The sequence below is a fragment of the Podarcis pityusensis genome, assembly GCF_964106645.2.
Source record: "Podarcis pityusensis genome assembly, chromosome: 10".
Lineage (NCBI taxonomy): Eukaryota > Metazoa > Chordata > Lepidosauria > Squamata > Lacertidae > Podarcis > Podarcis pityusensis.
In genome coordinates, this window is record NC_138035.1 from 66,367,808 (window position 1) to 66,395,364 (window position 27,557).

Below are 27,557 nucleotides of genomic sequence, written 5' to 3' on the forward strand. Positions count from 1 at the left end.
ACATTCTAAATTCTCCCTCAAAGCCCAATTCGAAAATCAAGTTGTCTCGTCCTACTATAGCACAAGATATATTAATAGAAATATTTCAGCACATTAGGTTGATTACACCTTATTCCATCTATTTCAAGAAGCATTTAAGCATTACTTGCAATTTTAAACATCATTTTAGCAAGCAGCAGATTAATGCAATTATATCTTCTTAGGCACAACACATTCCTGAGACTATCCCAACCACCAGTAGTCTTGGTAGGTAGATAATATTGAAGTTTATAACACAGCAGAAGCTATGCCATAAATGCTCTCTACAAATGCTAGATGTTTCTGGTAATTCAAACGTTCTTAAAAAGAGGCTGGCTGGCCAGCATTGCTGAGGAACCTGAATAAGGTTCACAGATCCACATTGTCAACTATGTATAGCTGAGAGAGCCATAGTTACAAGCCAAGAAAATAAAGCTATAGAAGCAAGTCTCAAAACATACTTGAACAATAAGGCAGCAAGCCAATTCCTCAGCAGGCCATCTTGTATTTGAATTAGAAAAAGGTTCACCTTTCAGAAGTGTCATGGAGCCATCTGTTAGAAAGACCAGGAACCTCTGCCCTCATCCCTGCAAGACTAGTCATAGTCTGCCCACTTGTGACTTCTTGATGCACATGGCCAGAATCCAAAAGATGCAGTAAAAAAAGGTTGCATTAGCATTCAGGATTTTTCTTCCTTTAGTTCACCGGTCCCACTCATTTTTTTAAAAAAGCTGGGCGAGATTGGTAAATAGCCAGAGACAGGGACAGTGGACAATAAGCACACGGAACTAGTATGCTGCATTTTGGCAAGCCCAAGAATGAAAAAGGTACTGGATTTGCAAGAAATTCATTTGTATCTAGGGACAAGGAGCTCAAGATTAAACTTCTCCTTGCACCCTGCAGTTCCCCTCGTGTGGCCCGCTAACCCAAATATGCTCCAGATGATTGAAGAACCCTCTAGGGCAGAATTTGGAGGCATGCAGATGGGGGAAGAGAAATCATAAGTCCCACTGTGCAAGTGGATCTTCATTGCACATGCAGGCAGACACATCACTGGATATCACCCATTTTCTCCTGAGGTTTGGCTACTTGACAGCCTTGTCTCTACTGAGCCAAGAGATAATTAATGCAAGCTGTATCATTACCAGATGCTGCAAGTGCATTTAAGAGACCTGTTTGCCTAGCAGTTGATCCCTTCATAAATGCAGAGAAGGGTGTTGAGTTCCTCCCCCTTTAAAAAGACTACATCAATGAGATTAGGAGTGGACAACCTTTTCCCATAAAAAAGCTGAATTCTCTTGGAAGGAATCTGTCAACAAATGTGCAGGGTCAGAAATGGCAGCAGATGGGACCAGGAATACTTTATACTCCCTCTCTTGTTCGTCTTTGATTTTCCTGCTAGGTAATCCTACCTCAGCTGGTACACTCTTCCCTCCCCAGCAATCCCAATTATGATTGAACATGTTACTACTAAGTTTTTCCTAAGTTTAATAACAGCAGAGGGTGACAATTTTCATCAGGATGGTGAGAGGAGGTTTTTTGAGGAGGGAGAGGGAGAAAGGTTTAAAATTCTCTTCTATCCGTAATCCATGTGATAAGGAACAGTTGAAAAGAAGATGGACTGCAGAAAAGATTAAGCCTCCTTCTCCCTGCTTAAGTGGTATGTTGTGAGCCACAAAAGATTAGGAGTGGGTCAAAAGCAACCCACTGGGTGCAGATTGCATACTGTTGACAACCCAGCCAGATGGGTGGGGTGTAAATATGTGTGTGTGTGTGTGTGTGTGTGTGTGTGTGTGTGTAGATAGATATATATAGATAGATAGATATGTGTGTATATATATATATATATGTATGTGTGTGTGTGTGTGTGTATATATATATATGTGTGTGTGTGTGTGTGTGTGTATATCTATATATAAATATATATGTATACAAACACACACAGAGAGAGAGAGAGAGAGACTTGTTTATTGGAAAATGTGCATAATGCCCAGAGAATGTACAAAATACAAATGTGATACTTGCATTCCTCCTGGAAGACTACACATGACCAGGAAATGTGCACAGTCCCTCTTTATGGACAGATTATTATAACATTCTCCATGAGGCCTGGAAAATGTGCAGTGGCCACACATTACCTGCTCAACTTACAGTTACCAGTACCTTTACATCTACAAGAGATCTAAGGGCATTTCCAGTGCACATTTTAGCATATCTGAGGTATCAGTGAAATCATAAAGGTCTTAACCAGTCAGTGACCTCACTTCAAGCATTTTTCATCTCATCTTCCAATCTCTCTGCATTGCACACTCACTATGCAGACAGACAAAGAGATCTGCTTCCATGCTATCAAAGAATCAGAAGATTTAAATAATGGAAAAAACAAGTATTTGTTCAAATACTTTTACTCAAAACACAATTGCTGTGTTTTCCAACTGCTTGTCTAGTCATTACAGAATACTTACGCATAAGTTTGTTTACCTGATCTAATCTGTTTATATACATACATTCTGTTTGAATGGGGAAGGGGGAATAAAGCCTTTGTTGAGGATTTTTCCTGCAAATACTTAATTCTCCTTTTACGTTTCATTTCAAACATTTCCACACAAGCTGTGCTCTACAGAAGGATACATGACATTGAGTAGACGCCCAGATATTAGAAGCATCTTCTCTGAGATATTACTAAGCTTTTCTGTTGTAAAATTTCTCTCAAAAGAAGCTAGGATAACTAAGTTTTAAACCCTAGTTAGTAGAGCACTAAGTTAGGGCCACAACGGCCTGGCTTTATGTAACGCTAAGCCAAACCATGATGAATTGTGACTTCAGATAGCTCAGCTGGTAAAGCATGAGATTTTCTACACCGACTGACTGTATCTATTCAGGAGCCATTCCCAGCCCTACGTGGATATTCAGGAATTAATCATAAATGTTTTTATCTCATCTTTCCTTTAGTATGTAAAACACATGGGCCACCACTCCCTTTAGGGGTTTTAACATATTGGAGAGTTGAACACTGCTCCAATTCCAGAAATTTTGCGCTTTACTCTCCCTCGTCTTAAATGAAAAAGACAAAGACTGCATTTTACAGTAAGTGTTTAAAAAGTTTAAATCGAGGCTTTAACATATTCCAATAAGGATATAGTGTCAAATATTACCATCTGCTTTGTGCATATAAAAACAGTTTTGTCTGAAATCAACTGTAAACAAACACTTCCAAAAAGTCTAATTACATACACTACTCTCTCAATACTGCTGATTTCACAGCCAATGTTCTACAGGATTTAATTAGGAAAAGGTTAATATTGTATGGCATCATATGGACCCTCTTTTTCTAGCTTCCCGTGACTAAAATAGCAAAAGTCTATACAGGTTTACGATGATCACAGGCAAGACATTTTAAAAAGAGAAAGCTGGTTGCTTCTTAGTAAACAACTGCAAACCACTACTTTGATCATGCAACAGCAAGATTACTTTCACAATACTACAGAAGACTATTAGCAGGTGCAAATCCAACACATTATTTATCCCTGCAACAGAAGAAGAAGAAGAGTTTGGATTTGATATCCCGCCTTTCACTCCCTTTAAGGAGTCTCAAAGCGGCTAACATTCTCCTTTCCCTTCCTCCCCCACAAACAAACACTCTGTGAGGTGAGTGGGGCTGAGAGACTTCAAAGAAGTGTGACTAGCCCAAGGTCACCCAGCAGCTGCATGTGGAGGAGCGGAGACGCAAACCCGGTTCCCCAGATTACGAGTCTACTGCTCTTAACCACTACACCACACTGGCTCTCAGGTTGGCTGCAAGTATTTCAAATGCTAGGTTTTTAAAATGAGGTAAAAAAATAGAAAGATCCTATAAAATGAAAATGAAATGAGAAAAGATATTGCTCAAAGCAAATAATCTGACACCCGTTACCTCAGGAATCCATTTTGTCACACATCCTAATGGTTAAGAGGACATGGGTCCTGCCTATGGTTGCTGGTTGTGGTCACTGCCAGATACACAACCCATTCCCTCAGATGTGCTAATCTGACAGGGAACAGTGCTTGCATTACAAATGGGGAGGATCCAAAATGGCAGCCAAATGGCACAGATCACATAAGAAGCTCAGCAACCTCCCCTCCAAAAACTGCCTGCTAGTGGGATATTGATTTTGGATGCAGTGAAATTATTGGGGTGACCTGGGTGGGTAAGGTTTATTGCATTGTACTCCTGCCCAAGAAACAGAGTAAAACCTCATCCTCTCCAGTTTGCCTTCTTTGAAATGTATCAAGCATCAGAAAAGGCTGGGGAAATGTGTTTCAACCACTGGTTGAGTGAGTTTGCTCTCATATTTAGAATAAATAGCCTGGCAACACCCCACAGCAGACAGCCACTTTTGGACAGGCCACACACCGCACTGCGCATTTTGTGATGGTACCCACAACACTCTCAAAATTCCCAATGTGTCCATAAAACCCAAATGGTTGAGAACCCTTGGTCTAGAATCTGTTCCATTTAATATGATATGCTCAAGTTTCCTAAGGCACATACGAAATGTTCAACAGTTTAGCTGCTGATATATCAGAGTATTTAATTTACTTTGCTGAGCAGCATGGTATTAAACAGCAGAAGCGTAAAACCTTACCCACCCCCATCCTGTTAAGTGCTGTTAAGTCAATTCTGAACATTCTGTAAGGACTTTAAGTAGGATTTCCTCACTCTCATTATCATGTCCTGTAAGGAGTAGCATGACCGCAATTTTAAGATTCCAATAACAGTGGTACCTCGGTTTAAGAACAGTCCAGTTTAAGAACAATTTGGTTTACATACTCGGCAAAACTGGAAATAGTGTCTTGGTTTGAGAACTTTACCTTGGTCTAAGAATGGAATCCGAACGGTGGAAGGGCACTAGTGGCAGGAAGCCTCATTAGGGAAAGCGCACCTCAGTTTAAGAATGGTTTTGGTTTAAGAACGCACTTCCGGAATGGATTAAATTCATAAACTGAGGTACCAATGTAATTGTTCAGCATTTGTTTCAAACTCCCCACTTTTGAATGAGCAATGAAAACCCCCATAACATGTCATCTTCTCCAATTAGCCTTGCATTGCATAGTCAGATCCAATACAGGCTTCACCCATTCCAAAGGTGGCATTCATTCTCCCTGCCAGACAATGTCTATTAAAAAGGACAGAAATTCAAGAGACTTTCCAGTTGGAAATGCCTGGCCACTCAATAAGTGCCCTGGTCCTTTGTTCTGGGACTAATATGCACATGGATACAATGGCAGTCTGCCATCTCTTCTACAACAACAAACTTTTCAAAAAAGCTTGAAAATCAGAGGGCTCTTTGAGCCATGTCATCACAACCTTGAAATGGAAGAGCCCTGGCTTTTTTATGTGATGGGGATTTTAATTGGTCTTTGCAGAAATGGGCTGTCCTACAGGTCCGTTTTCCATGGAGAGTTTCTGGAACCAAGCAGATTTATTTTACCATACAGAAGCAAACCTGAAAAGCTAGAAAAACAAGTGATAGCCATTAAAGTAACAGGACAGCTAGGATGTTAGTTTGAGAGGCACCAATTTTCTTGTTAAAAAAACAGCTAATGGAGAAAAATATATAATGATGAAAGTGATGATGGAAAATGTCAAGAAATCTTACAGGGATGTTCTCTGACAATAAGGGCACTTGTGAGGTATATAGCAGCTCATTTTCTTTTGCAAGAAAAATTCCAATGGTAGGAGTAACTCTTCTTCCAGCTGCCAGGCAGAGAAGTACTCCAGTTGTTTTAACTAAAAACCCAGACTTCATCCACACTCCGTTTTTCTTCTTAAAAGGAAGACAACAGCAATGACCAGTGCTTTTTCTCCTCTCCCCCCCCTTTTTTTTTTTTTTTTTTTTTTTTTTTTTTTTTTTTTTTTTGCTTTAGACCCAAAAAATTTAATGAGCCCAGGGTCTCTAAGCAACATCAAGGGGGTGGAAGAGAAATTACTTTTGAGTGTAGGGATAGGGAACATTAAGGTATCACAAAGAATATCTATCCTGATGTAGCCATTAGACTGAAATGTCTTTAACCAAGTGTTTTAACAAAAGCAATGCACAGTGCTTCTAAAGCAGATGGAGAGAAATATTTTAGTCTGTCCCATAATACTAAGGGTTGTTCTATAAAACTGATGATAGAAGAGATTTGTGGAGGACAGATGAAGCAAATTCACAAAGGGAAATAGCTTCACACAATCAATGTAGCGATGGCCAGTACCTTGAATAGCTACCAAGAGGCATTTAGACATGTCTTCTATGAATTTGTGTAACAATGGCTATTAGTCATCAAGTTGGACCTGTAAATGTTGCTGTGCAACTGTTCCCATTCAGGGTGCCACCCACCCACAGATGCCTTCTTCCAGGAATACTCCACTCAATTTCCCTTGCCCCAATTTCCACCAACCATCAGACAAGCATTCAGTGCCCACTAAGCATTTTGCTGTCCACACTAAGCTATTTTAGGCTGCCCGGCTGAAATCGCTAATTAGAAATGGCAGTCAATTTTGCCCTAGCACTACAGGCCTCAACGCAAGCCATAAGAGCCCTGCTGGATCAACCCAAAGTCCCATCTAGTCCAGCATCCTGTTCTCACTGTTACCAATCAAATGCTTATGGGAAATACAATAGCAGGATCTGACCACAACAGCGTTCTCCACACCTGAAACTCCAAACAAAGGGTGTTCAGAAGCATACTTGCTTCAATAGTGGAGGTACAGCATAGCCATTAGGCTTGTCCTCCATGAATTTGTCAGATGGTGGCCATCACTACCTCTTGTGGAAGCAAATAGTTTAACTCCTTCTCCCAGACAAGAACCTATTCCTGCTCCTCTTACACAGGAATCCCTGTTTTTCCTGGAAGGGCAGGGAAAGATGACAAGTAAGCCAATACTTTAAACTTCTCCAACCTCTCCTTATTGGGGGAGCTGTAGGAAACAGACCATAGGAATTTTCAACAGCTGGAGCTAATAGATAAACTAGGCAGGCTCCAACAGGTTTTCAGGGAAGGGGGCAAAACCTACACATTCCTGAAATCCAACTGAATTCATTGGGGCTTGCATATCTAGCTAAAAATGGCTGAACCAGATATGTCAATTATGTGTTTCTACAACACAATCCTCATTTAGTCTGTGGCAGATTTATGTTGAAACAAATACCATATTACCTAACAGCAATTTGATTCATAGAACTATACCACACAGTTGCATGGCAGAACATCTCTCTCTATTATAAATTATAGGGCCACCCAGCTTCAAACTAATGGGTACTGCCAGACTGTGGGTCTCCTTGAAATCACACACATAACTCAATGCAGTATTGTGTTCAAAACCAATATCCATTCTTCTATACTTCCCTTTAAGTATCATATTTCTAGAATCATAATTTTAAGGGTACCCACAATTCCTGCACATGCATTATCCATCCTGCGACATCAAACAGTTAATTCAGCAAGATGAATGCAAATCGCTACATGAAGTAACGGTTTGCATGAACAATTAAATGATAGACATGATAAACTAGATTTATAAGCTTCACATCCTTATTAAAAAGAATCCTAGCATAATTTAACTATAAAGAACTAGAATATTCTTCCAAGACAATAGATTCATGGAACTCCAGCTCCCCCAACAGCATCTGGGAAGTCAAACAGCACATACAGAAAATGGCTTTTATAAAAAAAGGCTTGATATCACTATGGAAACGACTGCAAGCATTTTTTTAAGAGTAATAGCTCTGTTAGGTGCTTCATTAAAAAAAAAAAAAATCCTAGCAAATAAAGCCCTTAATCTTCAATGAAGCAAAAGTGTCAGTTGAATGCATACAGACTGACAAGTCAAATACAAGTGTGCTGAAGGAGTTAACCTGTTCAGAAAGAAATCTAGACAAAAAAGCAAGCTAGATTAGCTAACTAGGGCAGAAAGTTGGGAAATTTAATAGTGAAATAGATGAGGTGGAGATGTGAAAGAAACAGAAAATAACTGCATAAGAGCTTAAGTGAAAGGAAGCACAGAATGTTTAGAAGATCATTAAGAGAGAATTTTAATGTGGGTGGTCAAAAGGGCAAATGAGAGCTGTAGAAATAAGTGTTGATCTGCATAGCAATTGTACTTCATAAAACTTCCTTCCTATACAGGGTTTTTTTCCCTCTGTAAACATTTATAGCTTGTACAGAGTATTTTAAAAATGCAATGCTTTTCACTAATGTTTTTACTCATCCCCCTTACCAAAGAGGAAGGATGGTGCTAGCTGTTTTGGAAGCAGGAAACCAACCAAGATGCTCCTCAGCTACCCACTGCCAAAATGACACCCCACTTCCCTCCCCCAGCTCCAAACTTCTGAAGCTGAAAAAGAGATTACATCAGATGACTACATCAGATGACTTTACAGTGGCACCTCTGGTTATGAACTTAATTTGTTCCGGAGGTCCGTTCTTAAGCAGAAACCGTTCTTATCCTGAGGCGCGCTTTCGCTAATGGGGAACGCGCCCCTGGCACATGATTTCCATTCGCATCCTGGGGCAAAGTTCGCAACCAGGAGCAGCTACTTCCGGGTTAGCGGAGCTCGTAACCTGAAGCGTTCGTAACCAGAGGTACCACTGTACTTCCTGCACTGGTGTTGGTTGGTTGACATCCGTCTGTCTCGAGAGACAATGGCGTGCACCTCTAGGGGTGAAGTCAAACCACTATATAGCACATCAGGAACCAAGACATTAATCCTATGTATACCATTCTGGGAGTAACCCAACTGAACACAGCAGGACTTGAACTTCCACACAGTTGCATGGAACAGGAAAGGTAAGCTCATAGTAACCAAAAGGTTGTGTTTGGTGACCAGAGCTAGCCAAGATTTGAAGACTCTTGCTTTCTCTCAATTGATGAGACAAGTCCCCAGCAATTACAGAATACCCAGAAAGCCTAATGCCACATCCTTGAAAAAAATAATTTAATTCTAAAAATTAAGCAAGCTCCAAATTTGTCTGTAACCTGGCCAAATCTCTCAACAATTGAGTCCCATTACTGAGAGGTATAAAGGCATTTCACTGTTGCAATTCCCATGATCACACGTCTTGTACATAAGGTGCCTAATTGTTTTACAAACTATCTGTCGTTCAGGAGTGAGGTAGGAAAGCTTATGGCATATTAGAGCTGGCTTAATGGTATTTGCTGCATTTTAGAGACAGCCCACCAAGCCTGACACTTACCACCTAAGCACATGCTATTGAAACTTATGGTTCTCTGACCAACAAGGCACAGAAAAAGCAAGAAAGAGCAGAAATCTCAGGCACTAAAAAGATCTAGTCATTAGGGAGAGATAAACACTGGATGGAGAAAGGCAGCGAGCAGCTCTTCCTTTTTTGTAGTGCAATTTCCATCTTTTCCTCCTCTTGGAGGGGGAACTTTCAGAATTCAGCATAAAGTACAAGGAATTGCATCCACCTCTTGCCTTCTTAGAAGCATCTGGAAATGAAACAAGATTCTGCCCCTCCACCAAGCCTGTGTGTCCTGGGAGGTGAAATTCCAGTCCAATTTCCACAGGAGAGATACTGATTATCTGGATTTGTGCCAGAAAACAGCCTTAGTCACTCTGGTGGATGATTTGCATGAGGGAATTGATGGGAGACTGCAATCTTACTGGTTTTCCTGCACCCCTCTGCAGCTTTTGATGCCACCCATCATGCTATCCCAAATCAGAGCAGGAGCTCATCTAGTCTTCACCATTTGCTCTATTGTGGCAAACTGACCTCGGGGCTTTTTAACTATCTTCTGTCAGATAACTAGAGCTCTGCATTTTCATTAATGTTCATGAGTGGTGATCAGCTTTACATTTGATCTAGAAAGAGCTGGGGAAGGAAATCAGGGGGAAAGACTAGGCATCACTTGGGGAGTTTGAGAGGGGCTGCTACAAAATGTGGGTAACCGAATCAAACGCTGAAATGAAACTGATGTCATGGGTTTAACTTGGTTGTGAAGTGAACATGGATTTCAAATTGTTGCCAACAGATAAGCTGCCAGGCTTTCAAAAGGTTCGAAGGTGACAGAACAAAGTAATGACAGGGGCGGGGGAGTGAAAAAGAACAACTCAGAAACTAAACATTTTCACTTTCCAGAATAAATATAAAATGAATAGGAAGGAATTCAATTTCAATTCAATTCAATTCAAGTTCCCTGCTGCTCCCCTTGCCTAACAGAAGCGGATGTTATACAAAACAGTCAATGCATACAAGTTTATGTAGTTTATACAATTTATATACAGATGGTGCAATATAAACCTTTATTTACGTGAACAAAGTCCTTATCAGGTTATGAAATCAAGCCCTACTTTATAAAACTAGAATATTTGATTTCAAATCAAACACAATTCAAGGTGGCTGAAAGGGTGAGGGGCACGTCCACACCACAAACTTAAACACGTTTAACAACAAGCCCTCTTTCCCAGAGTACTCTGTGAACTGTAGTTCTGCGAGCAGGAAAGGAGTATCCTAACAATTCCCAGCACCCTCATGAACTGCAGTTCCCAGGTTTCTTTGGGGGAAACCATGTATGCTGAAGTGGTGTAAAAATGGACATTCATGAATAGTGCAGTTGAAACCAGAGAATAAATCAATGTTCAGTACCAAACACGTAAAAAGGGAATTTCACTGTAACACCAATTAAGACCTGCCATAAAACAGAATCACAATTTAAAATCCTTGAAAGGCTGAAATAGATAAGCTCAAAACTTTTGTTCCTTACGAAATAACTAAATCCCTAGAGAAGTACATATCACACTTCAGCAGGGCTCAAACTGCCAGAGATAACCTTGCTACACAAGACCCAACTTCAACTTAAAGCATGCATTGAAGAACCCACTACTTTTTGCCATATATCTGTAAGGTGGCAGCACTGCTGTTGTGACCTCTGGTCGCAACCTAGACCTCTGTCCTAACCCACCAGTTGAAGACCAATGGTTAAGCAGTACTCACCAAGGTTTGTGTTGGGGCCAGCCAGAAGTTGCTTGAATTTATCTAAACGTGATGCCTCTCTTTCCGATAGCATAGGGATACCTGAGCTACTGTGGTCTGTCACTCCACCCACCAGAGTAACAGTGGAGGCTTGTGGAAGGGACTGAGATCTTGGCACAGAAATAACTTCATCAGCACCATCTGTAGAGTATATAAAGGAGCAAACAGACAGACATCAAGTGATCTATTTTTTATAATGCAAAGGTAAAACTTTAATTTAAAACAGAAAAATACTGGGACACAAGTATTTGTAACAGTTGTTTGGTTAGAGACAAAAAATGTTATATCCACTGTGGCTTCAAAACAGCTATAAAAATAGAACTCCCTGTCATCATGTCAATACCAAGAATCTCACGTTTGTGAAGAAGCAGCCGAGAACAACTGATGGGTTATTCATATAGAATGGCATTAAACACACACACTTCAAGTATTAATGTTTTAAAAGGTTCCTACAATATTTTCTTCTATTAAACACTTCCACAGTGATGTAGCAGGGTTTCCCATTTTTTGCTTCCAAGACAAAGAGGAAACAGTGCTTTGTGTGTCTTAAAAACAACTCGGGACTCATTTCTTCAGGATCACCGTATTTTTTGCTCTATAAGACTCACTTTTTCCCTCCTAAAAAGTAAGGGGAAATGTGTGTGCATCTTATGGAGCAAATGTAGGCTGTGCAGCTATCCGAGAAGCCAGAACAGGAAGAGTTGCTGCGCAGCAATCCCTCTTGCTGTTCTGGCTTCTGAGATTCAGAATATTTTTTTGTTTTGTTTTCCTCCTCCAAAAACTAGGTGCGTCTTGTGGTCTGGTGCGTCTTATAGAGCGAAAAATACGGTACATGAAAATACTAAAAACGCCTCCATAAATATAGTCATGCATGATATTTTTTGTATGACATGCAGCCTGCTACCAAGTATTCATGTCAAGAGCGCCTTGTTCGCAGTTCAGAGTAGAAAAGCTTACTTTGTCCACTTTCTTATCTATGGTCCTATAACCTCAAAATTAGGACTGTCACAATGTGGTGTTCGTGGGGCTGCCTTTGAAGACAGCCTTGAGAAAGAAGATTACAGTTATGAGGTTATGAAAGACAACTGGGTGTGTCATCAGTGCTTGAAAGCTCCACTGATTTCTAGTCGCTTTGTGAACTCCAAACCAAGTGCTGGTGCTTAGTTTAAATAGTATATGCAGGAAGCTGCATTATACCAAGTCAAGACATTTGTCCAAGACATTGTCTACACTGACTTGTAGCAGCGTTGAGCTTTGGCCCTACATGGCTTGGTGTCTGAACTCCTACTCCCTCATCAACTTGCCCCCACATATAGGTAATATAGGTAATGGAGAACCCCCTACGAATGAATATCACATGCAAAGCAAGTGGTGACTGGAAAGGGGACTTCTCAATGAAATGGCCCTTCTGAGTTATGGTCCTTAAATGCCACTATTTGGATTAGTCCCATAGACATTAGTGGGGTAGATTTAGAGTCTAAAGTACAAGAACTACTAGCACATTTTCCCAACTTCTCATTATTTTTATTTTTGAATGGATAACATGGCCCTTTCCATTACTGTCTGGCTTAAGAGGGAAGTGAAAGCTTCCAAGCCCTCAAGAAATCCTGGAACAAGGCATACACTACAGCTTTCAACCTAGAGAAACAATGAATGGCAATGGAGTTTGAGGTTTAATATACCTGCAGAACTTGATGTGTTGCTTTCACTGACAGATTTAACCAGTCTGCTGTCACCACACGCAGCTGAGGGCAGTTCTGAAAGCTGCTGTGGTTGCTCCTTTTCCACCTGTTCCTCCTGCAATTTGTGCTGTTCTTGTAATTTGCTGTGATTCTGAATTACTCTGTTAGCTGTTTCCATGACTACATCTGTGTTAAGGCTTTCTGCAGCCATCGCTAGGAGTTCGTCGTCGTCATCCCCGACATCCCAAGCGTCGCTCGTGTTGCTTTCGAATTCTTGAAACGTGCTGATTTTCTTCAGTTTCACTGGAGTTGTTGGTGGCTTGGCTCCAGGTTTTAAGCTGTTTAAAAGAAAAACCAGCACTTTACACAAGAACAGGCACTTTTGTGTTTATTATACTACCTGACTAAGTAACTAGTTCGTTCCAACTAAAGCAAAAAGTTATACTAAGGCTGGCTCTAATTCAACGGGACATATTTCTGAGAAGACTTGGTAAGAAGTGAGCTGCTAATCAGCAAACAATGTGCAGCTAACCAAAAATTAGTTAGATGTGCAGCTTTTTCAGTTTACCATAGCATTTGGCATATCTAGTTACTGTGGTTTGTATCTTACTGCAAGGCCCTCCATCAACACAACATGACTTCCTCCCCCTCCCTCTCCCTCATGTGACCTGCACCCACTCAAATCTGTTCTGGGGGTTCCCCCAACCCCCCAAAGCAGATTGGGGGACCACCAGGGGCATGCAGACAGATGAAGTTCTTGCACTAAGGGGGTGATTTTGCTGGATACAACCCCATTTTAGCTCCAACTAAAAGGATATTTCTGGATTTTAAATTTGAAGAGCAATGGAAGAGGCTGGTCTCAAGCTGGTGCTCAGAAGCAGTGATGCTGTGAAGAATGCCCGGCATATTTTGGACAAGGGTCTTGGACAAGGGATCGCTGTGTGGTGTAGTGGTTAAGAGCGGTAGCCTCGTAATCTGGGGAACCGGGTTCGCGCCTCCGCTCCTCCACATGCAGCTGCTGGGTGACCTTGGGCTAGTCACACTTCTCTGAAGTCTCTCAGCCCCACTCACCTCACAGAGCGTTTGTTGTGGGGGAGGAAGGGAAAGGAGATTGTTAGCTGCTTTGAGACTCCTTAGGGTAGTGATAAAGTGGGATATCAAATCCAAACTCTTCTTCTTCTCTGTGTGTATTTTTCCAGTTCATAAATAATAGCTTGTTCAAGAAGATACTTTGCACAAAATACTTTCCATCTTTCACATATTAAGTGCTACTTTCAAGCACAGCCTGCCTCTCCCTTCACTTATCCATTTCTTTTACATTGTGGTACTGCCCTCTCCAGTGTTAGAAAGTGGAATAGAAAAGTTAGCAGCCGAACGGCTCCTGGAACCTGGGTTGTGAGTGCCAAAACTGGGGGGGCGGGGGGGGGTTGGCAATTCTTTTTATTGTTTTGATAAGCATGAACTAATATGCAATTTACATAAGTGACACATTGTTATATCACATTTTTAGCAGAAATTGTTAATGCATGTTTAATTTGGTGTTTACAATAAAAATATTGGTACTCCACTTCAGTTTTCAATACATTCTCCTCCTTATTGTTAAACTCCTTAACATATTGTCTATCCTTAACATAAACTTTGAGGCTTTAGAGCACATGCATTTCAGTAATCCTTCAGTATCAGCCAGGCGCAAAAAAATGGCACCCAGGCATTTTTAGGTGCTCGCAAAAGGAGAATCTTTAGGCGCAAAATGTGCCTGGCACCATGCTAATTCTGAACCCAGGACCTTTCCCATCTCCCCATTCTTTCATGCCTAAAAATTACTCAAAATAAATTACTCTTCACTTCCCAAAGTCATTTAACTTGAACAATTTTTATGAGAAATTTTTCACCAAAAAAAACAAACCCCAAACTTGAGGGGCTTCGAAACATTTTTCTGCAAAACAAACATTTAATGAAACCTCCAAAATTCTCTATTACACTAATCACAGACAGTAAATGTAGGCAAAATAGCCTACCATTACAGCTCAACAAATCCAAGAGGGATTGAGCAGAATGCTGCTCAGTACTGCTAGCCACACAAGAGTAGGACTGAAATCCATTTTGATCTATTTCCCAGATCATCTACATAAACTCAGAGTTGCTCCAGTCCCTCTTTTCCATCCAGTTCTCCTCTCTCACCCCATTACGCTACTTCCTGCTTATTTCAAGCACAGTCCTCTGGTAAATTCTGTGCAAGCCCCATTAATTTTAATTGAGCTGAGTAAGTCCATTTCAATGGGACTCGCACAGGAAAGCTTCCCAGAGTTATTTGTAATTTTTTGTTTTAAGGCTTATAAATGAGAAAGCTTGCTAGTTTAATAAAAAAAGGGGGGGGGGACAGATTCTATAAAGTAAACCAAGAAAGGTATGTAGGTCAAAAGGTGTTTGTTACTCCTTTATTTCCTTCTGCGTTCACAAACCTATTGTTTCATATAGCCTTTCAAAGATATTGTTTCATTGTCTTGAACATTAAATGACATATTTGCATTGTGTGTGCTTACTTTGATAGGTGAAGGACCTCGTGAGCAATTCCCTTTAAATATCGTAGAAACTGTCTGAACCTCAGAGATTGCAGGAGAGAATTAGCTTGCTTATCTTGAAACACCTTTAGCTCAGTACAAAGAACCAAGTGCAATCCTGTTAAAGTTTAGCTACTGGTTGAATTTTATTTCAGACTATTCAACATCCCATTTCCATACATATTCTCTCCAAAGTAAACCTCACCATGTCCCAAATGTGCACATGACAGTAGCACAAGGCTAAAAAAAAAAAGATTTCGTACAAAGAGGGGTTCTTTTTCTCCAGACATGTAAACCTATTCCTTCTTCTTTTCTTTTGAATTCAAAGTGCGTTTGAGCCATGTCATCTACTGCATAGGAGCAATGCTTTTTTTAAAAAAAAAAAAGCCTAGCAGATAATGTTTTAAAGGCAACTATTTCAGATTTCAGTTTGCATCTCATAGGAATTACTGGGCAAAACTTCTGTTTTACACAAAGGGAAGGAGTCATAAGTGAGGACTACTTCATCAATTTTGGCATACACATACACAATACAGTCGTACCTTGGTTTTCAAATAGCTTAGTTCTCAAACGTTTTGGCTCCCAAACGCCACAAACCTGGAAGTGACTGTTCCGGTTTGCGAACTATTTTTGAAAGCCGAATGTCTGATGGGGTTTCCGTGGCTTCCAATTGGTTGCAGGAGCTTCCTGCAGCCAATCAGGAGCAGCACTTTGGTTTCCAAACGTTTTGGAAGTCAAGCGGACTTCCGGAAAGGATTCCATTCGACTTCCAAGGTATGACTGTACTGTAAATACAAGTCTAAACAAGTAAAGTGGGAATGGCAGACATCATGAAGACACACTTGCGAGGAAGCTGTGATTAGCTACCATTCCATGCAGGGTTGTATGCAGAATACAGTGTGCACAATGGTCCTGATTATTGTAGCCTCCAAGATCTTCCTAGCTTTTATCAAGCTGAAGAAAACTTCACTGTCAAGTCTAAGGAACCTGCCTAATTTAATTGCCTTAAAATACAAATCTTAAGCAGCACTGAAACAAGTAGGTTTAAAGAATCATTTCTTTTACACTGTGTTGTCATGTTTGATAGACATACAAATTATTATTGCTGCTTGTCAGGAAACATTTTCTTCTTCTTCAAATAGTAGAAGGCACACTCACTTTTGGGTATGGGAAGGCAGAACCACAGTTTATCTGTTTAAGAAAATATCCCAGTGAAGTAAAGACTTTCCATGAGGTGCAAACTATTGTTATACAGAAGGTTACCATGCACCTTTTATATGCCTATACTACAGACACTGAATCAGAGAGACAATGTAAAATCGTAGCCTCATGATGGCGGGGAGAGAGCAAGATTATACAACAATATACAATTCCTAGCTTGTTCAGATTCTTCATTGTCCTTTGTGACAACTTATTAAATACAGAGTACTAAAATAAAGAGGTAGGAACCACGTTTCACGTTTCACAAATGGTTAAAAAAACAGATGGTGTGTTTCAGCTCCACAAACAAGTCTGTATTTTTTTTAAGCTAACCTGCCAGAGATACCTTTGTCAGAAAGTTACCTAATTCAAAATAACTTTTATAAAGCTTGTTTTCCTCATCACTAGACAAGTGGTCATTTACAAACCCAATATAATACTTGCAATTTTTTATCATTCACAGACCTACTGCAACATGTAAAAATCTTGACCATCCAGGTCACTACCCAACAAGGTTGATAAACGGTATTATATTCGCAGAGTAGTCTCAAGAGATTGCCTGACGTTGTGTCAAAATAATACTGCCACTCTCTTAGCTATTCAGGAGATTTCACCAACCTTCCCAGTCTCAACTATGGCTTACCACCAGTATGTGAACAAGTATGATTAATCTAACTAGGGTGTACAAACTGGTTTCAAAGCTTGGTAACCATCAACGATAGCGAGCGTAGCTATACGTGACAGTGACTCCTGTTAAACTGGGCAAAGAGGGAGAATTCACACCACGGGGCAGGGGAGGAAAGGAACTAATCCCAATGTATTAAAAATGGTTAAGAGATCAGCACATTACATCTGCACAGCCAAACTACTCCAATTCCAGAAATAATAGTAGTATGAACAGGGAGCGATAAAATCCATACTCTAGTTCAGTTCCTCCAGACTTGACATTTACAGTTTGCATCTTTTTGCCAGCTCATAAATTGGTTCTCCTCCAGCCGACAGAAAGCAAGCCTCTCAAATAATTCACCTCCTGCTATTTCTCAGTTCATATCTGCTTAAGCTAGTTTGCCTGTGCAAAAAGGAAAGCTGTAGTGATACGAAAGATCGGGGAAGCAAAAGGGACCAATTTAAAAATCTGGTAGGCAATCCAAGGCTGAGTAGCATTATCAATGAAACAAAATTATTTTGTTGTATTAGCTCTACAGGAGGAAAAACTTGTCTCCTGCCACTGTTGAGACCATACATGGTATTTCTTACAAGTAAGACTGGGGGGAAACTACCGTGTTTTTCGCTCTATAATACGCACCAGACCACAAGACGCACCTAGTTTTTGGAGGAGGAAAATAAGAAACAAAATATTCTGAATCCCAGAAGCCAGAACAGCAAGAGGGATCGCTGCGCAGTGAAAGCAGCAATCCCTCTTGCTGTTCTGGCTTCTGGGATAGCTGCGCAGCCTGCATTCGCTCCATAAGACACACACACATTTCCCCTTACTTTTTAGGAGGGGAAAAGTGAGTCTTATAGAGCAAAAAATACGGTATTTCCTATTACCATCACCAATCAAGATGTCACAGTGAAACTTCTGTGTAGGAATTAAGACTGCAATGTAAATACAGATGGATGTGTATCTATATTGCTTCACGTATATCCAGTGAACTTGTAGTACAAGAGACCCTCACGCAAAGGAAACTGAGAAGGCAGCTAGCGTGCTCCCAAATGGCCAGAGCTTCTTTAAGAGGTCCATACAACAACGGGAAACATTATGCTTGCTCATTGTTAATGAATGCACAATATATAAGACATTTCTTGGTTTAAGTGAGGGATAGGGAACCTTTTTCAGCTTGAGGGCTCCATAAGCCATTTTGACAGGTGTGTGGGGCAACTCACCTGTCTGTCCCCCGACATCATTAAGCTGTCAAATAACAACTTCAAAAGTGCTGACACGACCCACTTTGTCAACTTGCAGGCACAGTGGGGGGGGGGGGGACAGCCTCCCAGGCTAAACTGGGATATAAAAGCTCTATTAAAAATATTCTTAAATTAAACAAATAAATAATAAGCAGCCCTTGATAAAACATCGACAAAGCACAAAACTTAAAATATTAGTTTGACATAAGGAAAAATAATTACCACTCCCAAATATAATATAGCATTGGTCCAAGAAATGTTAAAACATTGTTTGCAAATCTGTAATATGAACACAATTAATAAAGCCAGCTGAAACAGAGTCAAATGCTTTGAAAAATGAAAATAAGTTACCCTAATTTTGGCAACAGTTGTCAATAGTAAAGAAACACAGTTGCTTAAATTAAAATTACTTAACAGAATACAGTGGTGCCCCGTAAGACGAATGCCTCGCAAGACGAAAAACCCGCTAGATGAAAGGGTTTTCCGTTTTTCGATGCGCTTCGCAAGACGAATTTCCCTATGGGCTTGCTTCGCAAAACAAAAAAGTCTTGCGAGTCTTGCGATTTTTTTCGCTTCCCCCCCCTTTTTCTAAGCCGCTAAGCCGCTAATAGCCTTTTAGCCGCTAAGCCGCTAAGCCTTTAATAGCCGCTAAACCGCTAATAGCGCTAAGCCGCTAATAGGGTTGCTTCGCAAGACGAAAAAACCGCTAGACGAAGAGACTCGTGGAACGGATTAATTTCGTCTTGCGAGGCACCACTGTACAGCATTACAAACTGATTAGCTTATTCCATAAAGTGAAAGGACTTTCAAGCTAAGCCAAAGTAATTAAATGTTTAGCAATAAAATTCAAAAAGCCGGTGGAAAGCAGGAACGAAGAGAGCAATATGGTCAGAAGCAGAAAGAGAAGATGACTAAAGCATTGACTTCAACAAAAGATTAGATACTGAGAAGATTTAAGTCCTTTATCTGCTTTGAAAAAGAAAAAAACTTACGTTCCGTGCAACAGTGGATCAAAAGGAGGATGCTGAGCTCCGTATACATGTTGAATACTAAAAAGGAAGAAAGAAAGTTTAGTACAATTACAGCATAATCCAACACCTATTTACATGGAATTTTAATGAAGCTGACTCCCTAATAAGTGTGTTTAGCAGGCTTCAAAAATAACTCAAGACTTCTCTTATACAATAAGAAGTCTTATACTATAAATTTATACTATTTATAAACAGTACTCCAGTTAAACTAAACCATACATTGGTAGGAAGGGATATGCGGCACTCTTTAACAGAAATGTATTTTATATAAACAGATGAGGACATCCAGCTTAAGACAATAAACATACAGGGGGCAACCATTTCATGCAGAGTTTCCATTCCTGGCCCTTGTGCGCATATAAGTTTGCCCTGCCCCCATCTGCCAAAACGGGAACAGTGTCAATTGGACATGCATAAAATGGTCACCTTCTGTGCATCCTTTTAAGATTTGGATCATAGCTATACTGAAAGCACCTGCAAACACTCATCAGAGACAGGGAAACCAAGACCCTTATAGGTTGTTAAGACTCCATCTCCAATCAGCCCCAGTCAGGATGGCCAATAGAAGTGGTGTAGTGGGTGTCGGATCGCAGGCAAAACCCTAACATTATCAGATAAGCAAGACAACAATGTCAGCCCTCTCCACATTAAAATGCTTTCAGCAACAACAAGCTTGTTAAACTATTCTGTACTGAAAAGCACTAGCTAGATCTTTGAGCTGATGATCACACAGTAGGTAGAGATTCACCTACTGCTGCATTAACGCTGTTTAAAATACTGTGTAAGTAACAAGGATGAGGCCCTACCAAACTGAAATTTGCTACCGCTTCAGCCCAAATCATCATTTCACCTGGACTTATTTCTTTTAACTATGGGGAATATTTCACAATGTACCACACTAATGCTTTACTTGCAAAATTTAATGGATTGGTTTTTATCAAATAACTAGGTAGACCAGGACCAAGTGAAGCAAACCCAACTAGCCTAATAATAGTCAAAAGCCACATTTGGTCACTGCACGTCTTGCACATCTGTGATGTTTCCAGGAGAACTCTCCTGAAAAATCATGCACGGCCATTATATATATTAAAAAACACAAGAGTCAACTTCAATATGCCTTAATTTCATTTTTGTGATGTTTTAAGTGCCTTGCTTAAAGTAGTATTGAAATAGAAAGCATCCAACTCAAAATACTTGAATGCAACTTACTAGTGTAGACTAGAATTAATACTTCAAGGACTTATCTCCGTCACACCCCTTTTCATCAAAGTTTTAAATGCTGGAATTATATACCATCTTAGAAGTCATAAGCACTCACTAATCTTGAATACTGCATTACTAAGAAATTGCATCCTAGTAGGCTAATTGTGAAACAAATAAATCTACAGTTTGTTTTTACAAGTATTGCATATATTGTAGTGTAGAACTTCCTACATGTGGTACTGTCCACATTTCCTTCTCTAGTATCACACACCATACCACATTCTTCAAGATTAGATGTAGAAATACTATGCAAGTATCTATAGTGAATTTTAATATATCACTTGCATATTCATATACCATAACCTGATTCAGTGGATGCTGCCAGGGAGAGGTTGTGTGAAGAGAAGCTTTGCTTCTGCACATGACTGTGGCATGATGGGAAGTTTTGCTTCTAAGCTTTTCTTCTGCACATGCTGCACAAACCGTTCTAATACTAAGACATTCCCTCATCACCCTAGAATGTTCAGTTCATATTGAGTTCATGAAAACATTATACTCTGACCTGTTCTTAACGCATTGTTGACCACATCTACGGAACGCGATTGTTATGTTCTTTCATGTCATGCAAAATCAATCATTAGTAATAGTTTAAGTCTTGATACTCAATCACTAGTTAACAGTTTAATAAGGAGGTTTCACGCCTGTCCAATTCTGTGTTCCCTTTCCCAACCTTTAATCTATCGATGATTAATACCCATATTCAACCTTTGCATTGTATTCATGTAAACCAATCAGCAACAAGCACATATGTGGTAATGTTGTAATATTCAATGAAAGGGACTCTCCGAGACTTGCTCAGGAGATGCCTCCCGTATGACACCTTGCCATTCGTCTGTCGCTTATTTCAACCCAACAGTTGTGCAAGAAAGTCAGTGACTGGGAGATGTGGGTGGAGAAGCCAAGTAAGAGGTATAACAACTGCAGACTATTAAGTGCTGTTACAAGTGACTCTTTATCTGCTGAGGAAAACGGGCATCTTCCTATGCTATGGACACAGCCCGCTGATGAAAAACATTCTAGTGCATCCCATGTGTCAGGAATCCACAATGCTCCTAGCCCGACACTAGCATCCTTCAAACATTCCTTACATAAACAGGACCCCCATGTGATTACTGAGGGACAGGATCACACGACCTGGCAGCACTTATTAGTAAATAATCGTGTCTCAGATGAACCTCATTGGTTATTCATCTGAAGACAAGGCCAAGCACTGGCCCCAGGAGAGGACCTGAAGAACAGTCCCCCTGATTTAGGGGAGTATTCTTCCATGCATGCTTTAACATCTTCCTTTCTTGACCCTATTATAAATTATGGGGCTATGCAACATTCCCACCAGCACTACCCACTGCGACAGTCTCTCTCACACATACAAGAAATCTGTCCAGTTCCAAAGTATTATGGAATTTTCAGTATATATCCCCAATATAATTTAAGATTAGTTGTGTAAAATAGCATGTTCAAAAGATTTCCTTTTCAATATATTCTTATGAATGAAATGAAGATTCTATTTCAGGTTAGTAAAATCCATAGGGAACCAGAGAATGGTAATCTATTCCACAGTCATGTCCGATAATCAACATGTGTCGTTATCATTGCATTGGAATCCATCTGTCTCAAAAGACAGTGGAGGGGTAAAGTAAAGTAAAACCGCTGTGTTAGCAGCACTAAAGAGATCTCCCCAAGGTGCAAACCTAGGCAGTGTGTATGGAGATCCTGGGTTGCCTAGACGTCAAGACTGCCCTCTTAGTCTCGCTGATGTGGTCCAATAGAAAGAAGAAATATGTTTGGCACTAGTTTAGCTGCAGTAGTTGCCAGAGTTGCCTTGTACGTGTACAGTACAAGGTGCTATCCAACTGTCTTAGGGACTCCACTCCGGATTTGTGTAGGGTTTAAGCCTTAGCCTTTTCTTCTCCCAAAGATATCCCACAAGGCAACGGAGGTTTAGGATCAGAGTTTTCCTTCTCCTAGGTTGGCTACCTACCCAGGTTGACGAGCCCCATCTGCTCCTCACTTCCCTTGACAGCACATGCTGAAACCACCTTCTTGACCATTGGACCCACTATTGGTCTTGTCTGCTCAACCCACCAGACTCTGGCTTCGCATGCAGAGGAAGTCCCTAACTCACCAATGGTATGAGACCCATCAGCTACCTTCACCTGGTTTAGCCTAGCCGACCAGTCAAAGCTGTTCCTGCTGCTGTCACATGCTGACAGCTTCTAGGAGTCACAGGTGAGATCTGAGCAGGGTGGGGACCAAAGGTGGACAAACTACCTCAGAAGAGCATGATATGTCCTCACCAGAGGTACTATCCCTCTCCTAACACCCCATAAACCTTTCAAAAATCCCCATTTTAACCTACACTAGCATTCAAAACCACCTCAGCCAAATATTCTCACCCTGCTCTAGCTAAGTACAGAGGGCTTTACTATGGGAACAAAAGTTCCAGTAGCTATTCAAATTATTAATGAAATCCACAAGCTCTGTCTTCTCAATTTTAGCCAAATAATGCCTATTACCTTCTAAAGACAGTTGTCAACAGGCCATCACAAAAGGTAATGAGATGTGCTCCCCCACCCCAGCAACCTGAACATTCTTTTCTGTTGTAGTCATCAACATCTGCTGTTTGCAACACTATATTGCATGTGTTTTAAATGTTTCTAACCAACCCTTCATCTAACAATCCCAAGGCAGGTTGCAACAAAGATTAAACAAGTTAAAACGAAACAGTTCATAAAACCACAGAGAAACAGTCTACAATATGTACAATCATAAAATATCCATAAGGCTGCAGAGCATCCATTAGGCTGGAAAGAAATTGTTGTTGTTTAGTCGTTTAGTCATGTCCGACTCTTCGTGACCCCATGGACCAGAGCACGCCAGGCACTTCTGTCTTCCACTGCCTCCCGCAGATTGGTCAGACTCATGTTTGTAGCTTCGAGAACACTGTCCAACCATCTCATCCTCTGTCGTCCCCTTCTTCTTGTGCCCCAATCTTTCCCAACATCAGGGTCTTTTCCAGGGAGTCTTCTCTTCTCATGAGGTGGCCAAAGTATTGAAGCCTCAGCTTCACGATCTGTCCTTCCAGTGAGCACTCAGGGCTGATTTCCTTCAGAATGGAGAGGGTTGATCTTCTTGCAGTCCATGGGACTCTCAAGAGTCTCCTCCAGCACCATAATTCAAAAGCATCAATTTTTTAGCGATCAGCCTTCTTTATGGTCCAGCTCTCACTTCTATACATCACTATTGGGAAAACCATAGCTTTAACTATACGGACCTTTGTTGGCAAGGTCATGTCTCTGCTTTTTAGGATGCTGTCTAGGTTTGTCATTGCTTTACGTATAAGCTAAACAAGCCATAGCTTAGGGCCCCACTCTCTTGCCCCCCCTCCTGAAGCATCTGTATCCCGAGGTATGACTGTACAATTAAGAAGTATATTAATACCAGCATGAGTTTGACCAAACTGCGGGAGGCAGTGGAAGACAGGAGTGCCTGGCGTGCTCTGGTCCATGGGTTCAAGAAGAGTCGGGCACGACTAAACAACTAAACAACAACAAAGCAAGGTATTTGTCTTTGTTCCACATTCCTAGTCTTTGCATTAGAAGAACTCACTAAAAGACTCCTTTGAACCTTAAAAATGTATCCCCACACTTAATTTCATATGCTCCCTGCCACCTCTATTTCTTCACTCATTCTCCTTCTTTTTCACAATATCCATTCTAATATACTTCAAATTTCTGATTCATCACAGGCCTTTTCATTGCAATAGCATTGCCATGCATCTGTCTCAAGAGACAGTGTGCCTCTGGGGATGAAGTCAAACCATTGGCATTAGTAGCACCAAAGTAACCTCCCTGGGTTGCTAGTCTGGGTAGTGTGTCTGGAGGTCCAGAGCTACAGAGGTGTAGGAAGGTCAGGTGGTACCAGTGTTCTCGAATCTACTAACATGAGTTTGACCAAACTGCGGGAGGCAGTGGAAGACAGGAGTACCTGGCGTGCTCTGGTCCATGGGGTCACAAAGAATCGGGCACAACTAAACAACAACAAGCAGAGCTTATCCATTCGAACCTATCCATTCTGAAGGAAATCAGCATTGAGTGCTCACTGGAAGGACAGATCCTGAAGCTGAGGCTCCAATACTTTGGCCACCTCATGAGAAGAGAAGACTCCCTGGAAAAGACCCTGATGTTGGGAAAGATGGAGGGCACAAGGAGAAGGGGAGGACAGAGGACGAGATGGTTGGACAGTGTTCTCGAAGCTACAAACCTGAGTCTGACCAAACTGTGGGAGGCAGTGGAAGACAGGAGTGCCTGGCATGCTCTGGTCCATGGGGTCACGAAGAGTCGAACACGACTAAACGACTAAACAACAACAACAAATCCGGCACTGGGACTCCTGGTCCACCTCCCCGACCTAAATTCTGGCTTCCTGCCCCCACCCCTAACACAAATCTGCCCGTGCTCTGTGCCATAATAGAAGCAGCAACCCCCAAGCGTTTTCCCCCCTTCGCCAATTTGTGCCGCCCCACAGCGAGCGCCACACCGGCGGGCATGTTTACTTCGCGCAAAGCCCCACCGAGAACCAAGAAAACAGGGGCAAGCTGGTCCCATTTCGAGATTTCCGCCTCAGCGGGAGCCTCCCGCCCGCCGGGAGAAACTTTTCCACCCGCGCCCTCGCTCACCTGCCCGGCACCCGGGACGCGTTCCGCTTCCAGAACTGCTTCCTACCCGCGTCGCTCGCCATCTTCCCGTCACCTCATAGCCTTTTTCACCCGGAAAGCGAGAGCCCCCGCCGCCGCCGCGGCCTCGAGCGCAGGGACGCCCAGAGCCAGACCGGGGGCCCCGACCGTTATTCCCCACCCCCACCCCAAAGCCGAGCGCCGCGGCCCTCACTCCATCCCTGCCCCTCTTCTCCCTGACAGAAAGCAGCGCGCCGCCATCTTGGCACCCTGCAACAACCCCTCTCCCCATTGGCTGCCGGGGAACAGCTGTCGACTACGCCCAGTCGCGAGTGAGCGTACTGCCCGGCGTGTGGGTTTTTTCGGTTTTCGCCCAATCAAAATCCTCGAATCAGATCTGAGGAAGAGCTGGAATTTCGACCAATGGAAGCCCAGGTGTTATGGCCTTCGCTGTTTCTCGGCTGTTCATTGGCTCCCGCCGCTTGACCCCGCCTACTCTGAAGTGGCTATAATTTGCCTGGAGGGGCGTGGCGTCTTTTTACAGCTGAACGCTGATGAATCGGCGTCAAATAGACGCTAGGACTCAGAAACATCCCTTATAAAATAGTCAAGTTTCAAAGGGGTTCGGCTTGCGCCACCGCAAGCATCTGATATGCACTTCCTTCATGCCTTGATTCTTTTCTCTGGTTTCCAAGAGCTACTTAAACGTGCATTTAAAAAAATTATTATTGTTCTGTTATTTATTGTGTTACTTATGCTGCCCTTCCTCTGGAGATCTTGGGCAGTTCACGGCATAAAAAGGCAAGATAAAAGCACAAAATTCATAATAAAAGCAAGAACAGAACAATAACTCCTACCAACACATTAAAAAGGTACAGGATGCTAATCAGCAAAAGGGTTGGCTCATTAATATTAATTATTATTATTATTATTATTTGTTGTTATTTTTTGAATTTATATACCACCCTATATCCGGGGGTCTCAGGGCAGTTCACAGAGTAAAATCAATATATAAAATCACAAAATACATAATAAAAATAAAAACAACCCAATTGCCCTCCGCCCCCCAAAAAACCCTTTTTGAAAGGGCATAGGATGTAAATCAGATCAACCAAAGTATTATTATTATTAAACCCCTCTCTTGTTTTGGGGGTGATTGATTGTATAGGGAAGCTTTTTAAGATTTGATGTTTTACTATGTTTTTATATAGGATGGAAGATGCCCAGAGTGGCTGGGGCAACCCAGTTAGATGGGTGGGGTACAAATAATGAATTATTATTATTATATTATTCCCATGCTCGACAACATTTCTCTGATTAAATGAGGGACGTCCTAAGGAAAGCAGGAAATTCTGGGATCAAATCAGAAACCACGACGACATCTGTAAATCCAGGACTGACCCTGGAAAACAGGAACACTTGGAGAGTATGGTATAGTGTTATGAATTTGGGGCAGCCGTTGGAGCAGACTGCCCATAATTCCTGGATTTGGTAAAAGTCAGACTTAATGAAGGTTTGATCAAACTTTGTCAAATATGGAAACCCACATGGGTCTAGCCATGATTTATGTTAAAGGTAAAGGTAAAGGGACCCCTGACCGTTAGGTCCAGTCGTGACCGACTCTGGGGTTGTGGAACTCATCTCGCTTTATTGGCCGAGGGAGCCGGCGTGCAGCTTCCGGGTCATGTGGCCAGCATGACTAAGCCGCTTCTGGCAAACCAGAGCAGCACATGGAAATGCCATTTACCTTCCCAACGGAGTGGTACCTATTTATCTACTTGTACTTTGACGTGCTTTCGAACTGCTAGGTTTGCAGGAGCAGGGACTGACCAACGGGAGCTCACCCCGTCGTGGGGATTCGAACCGCTGACCTTCTGATTGGCAAGTCCTAGGCTCTGTGGTTTAACCCACGGCGCCACCTGCATCCCTCGTGATTTATGTTAGGGGCATGCTTTATGTTGGGGGGCACAGAACCGAGTTATCTGTGACGTGATTGGTCAGTTAGTTAAGTATTTTTATTTATTTACTTGAATTGGGGGGCAGCTGCTGCCCCCCTGCCCACGTCCATGTAAACCGCCTGGATTTAGTTATGCAAAGAGCCAAGTCAGTTGAGCAGAGCTAGCTGGATCAGGGAACAAACGCCAGTGATGGTCCATCAACAAAACCCTCAGAGAGCAAGACTGCCAGGCAAGGGGTAGTG

General features: G+C 41.7%; 1 protein-coding gene across 1 annotated transcript in view; it reads right to left on the minus strand.

Moving 5' to 3' along the window:
* The window catches only part of TBC1D22A (TBC1 domain family member 22A), a 118,393-nt gene extending 92,783 nt beyond the window's left edge, over positions 1-25,610 (minus strand). Inside the window, exons 1-4 of the mRNA XM_081023714.1 lie at positions 25,361-25,610; positions 19,381-19,437; positions 12,720-13,057; positions 10,999-11,178 (exon numbers count right to left, since the gene is read on the minus strand). Of these exons, the coding sequence (XP_080879840.1) occupies positions 10,999-11,178; positions 12,720-13,057; positions 19,381-19,437; positions 25,361-25,422 (637 nt within the window). The 5' untranslated portion in view covers positions 25,423-25,610. The remainder of the gene's footprint in view (positions 1-10,998; positions 11,179-12,719; positions 13,058-19,380; positions 19,438-25,360) is intronic.
* Positions 25,611-27,557: the final 1,947 nt, after the last annotated feature.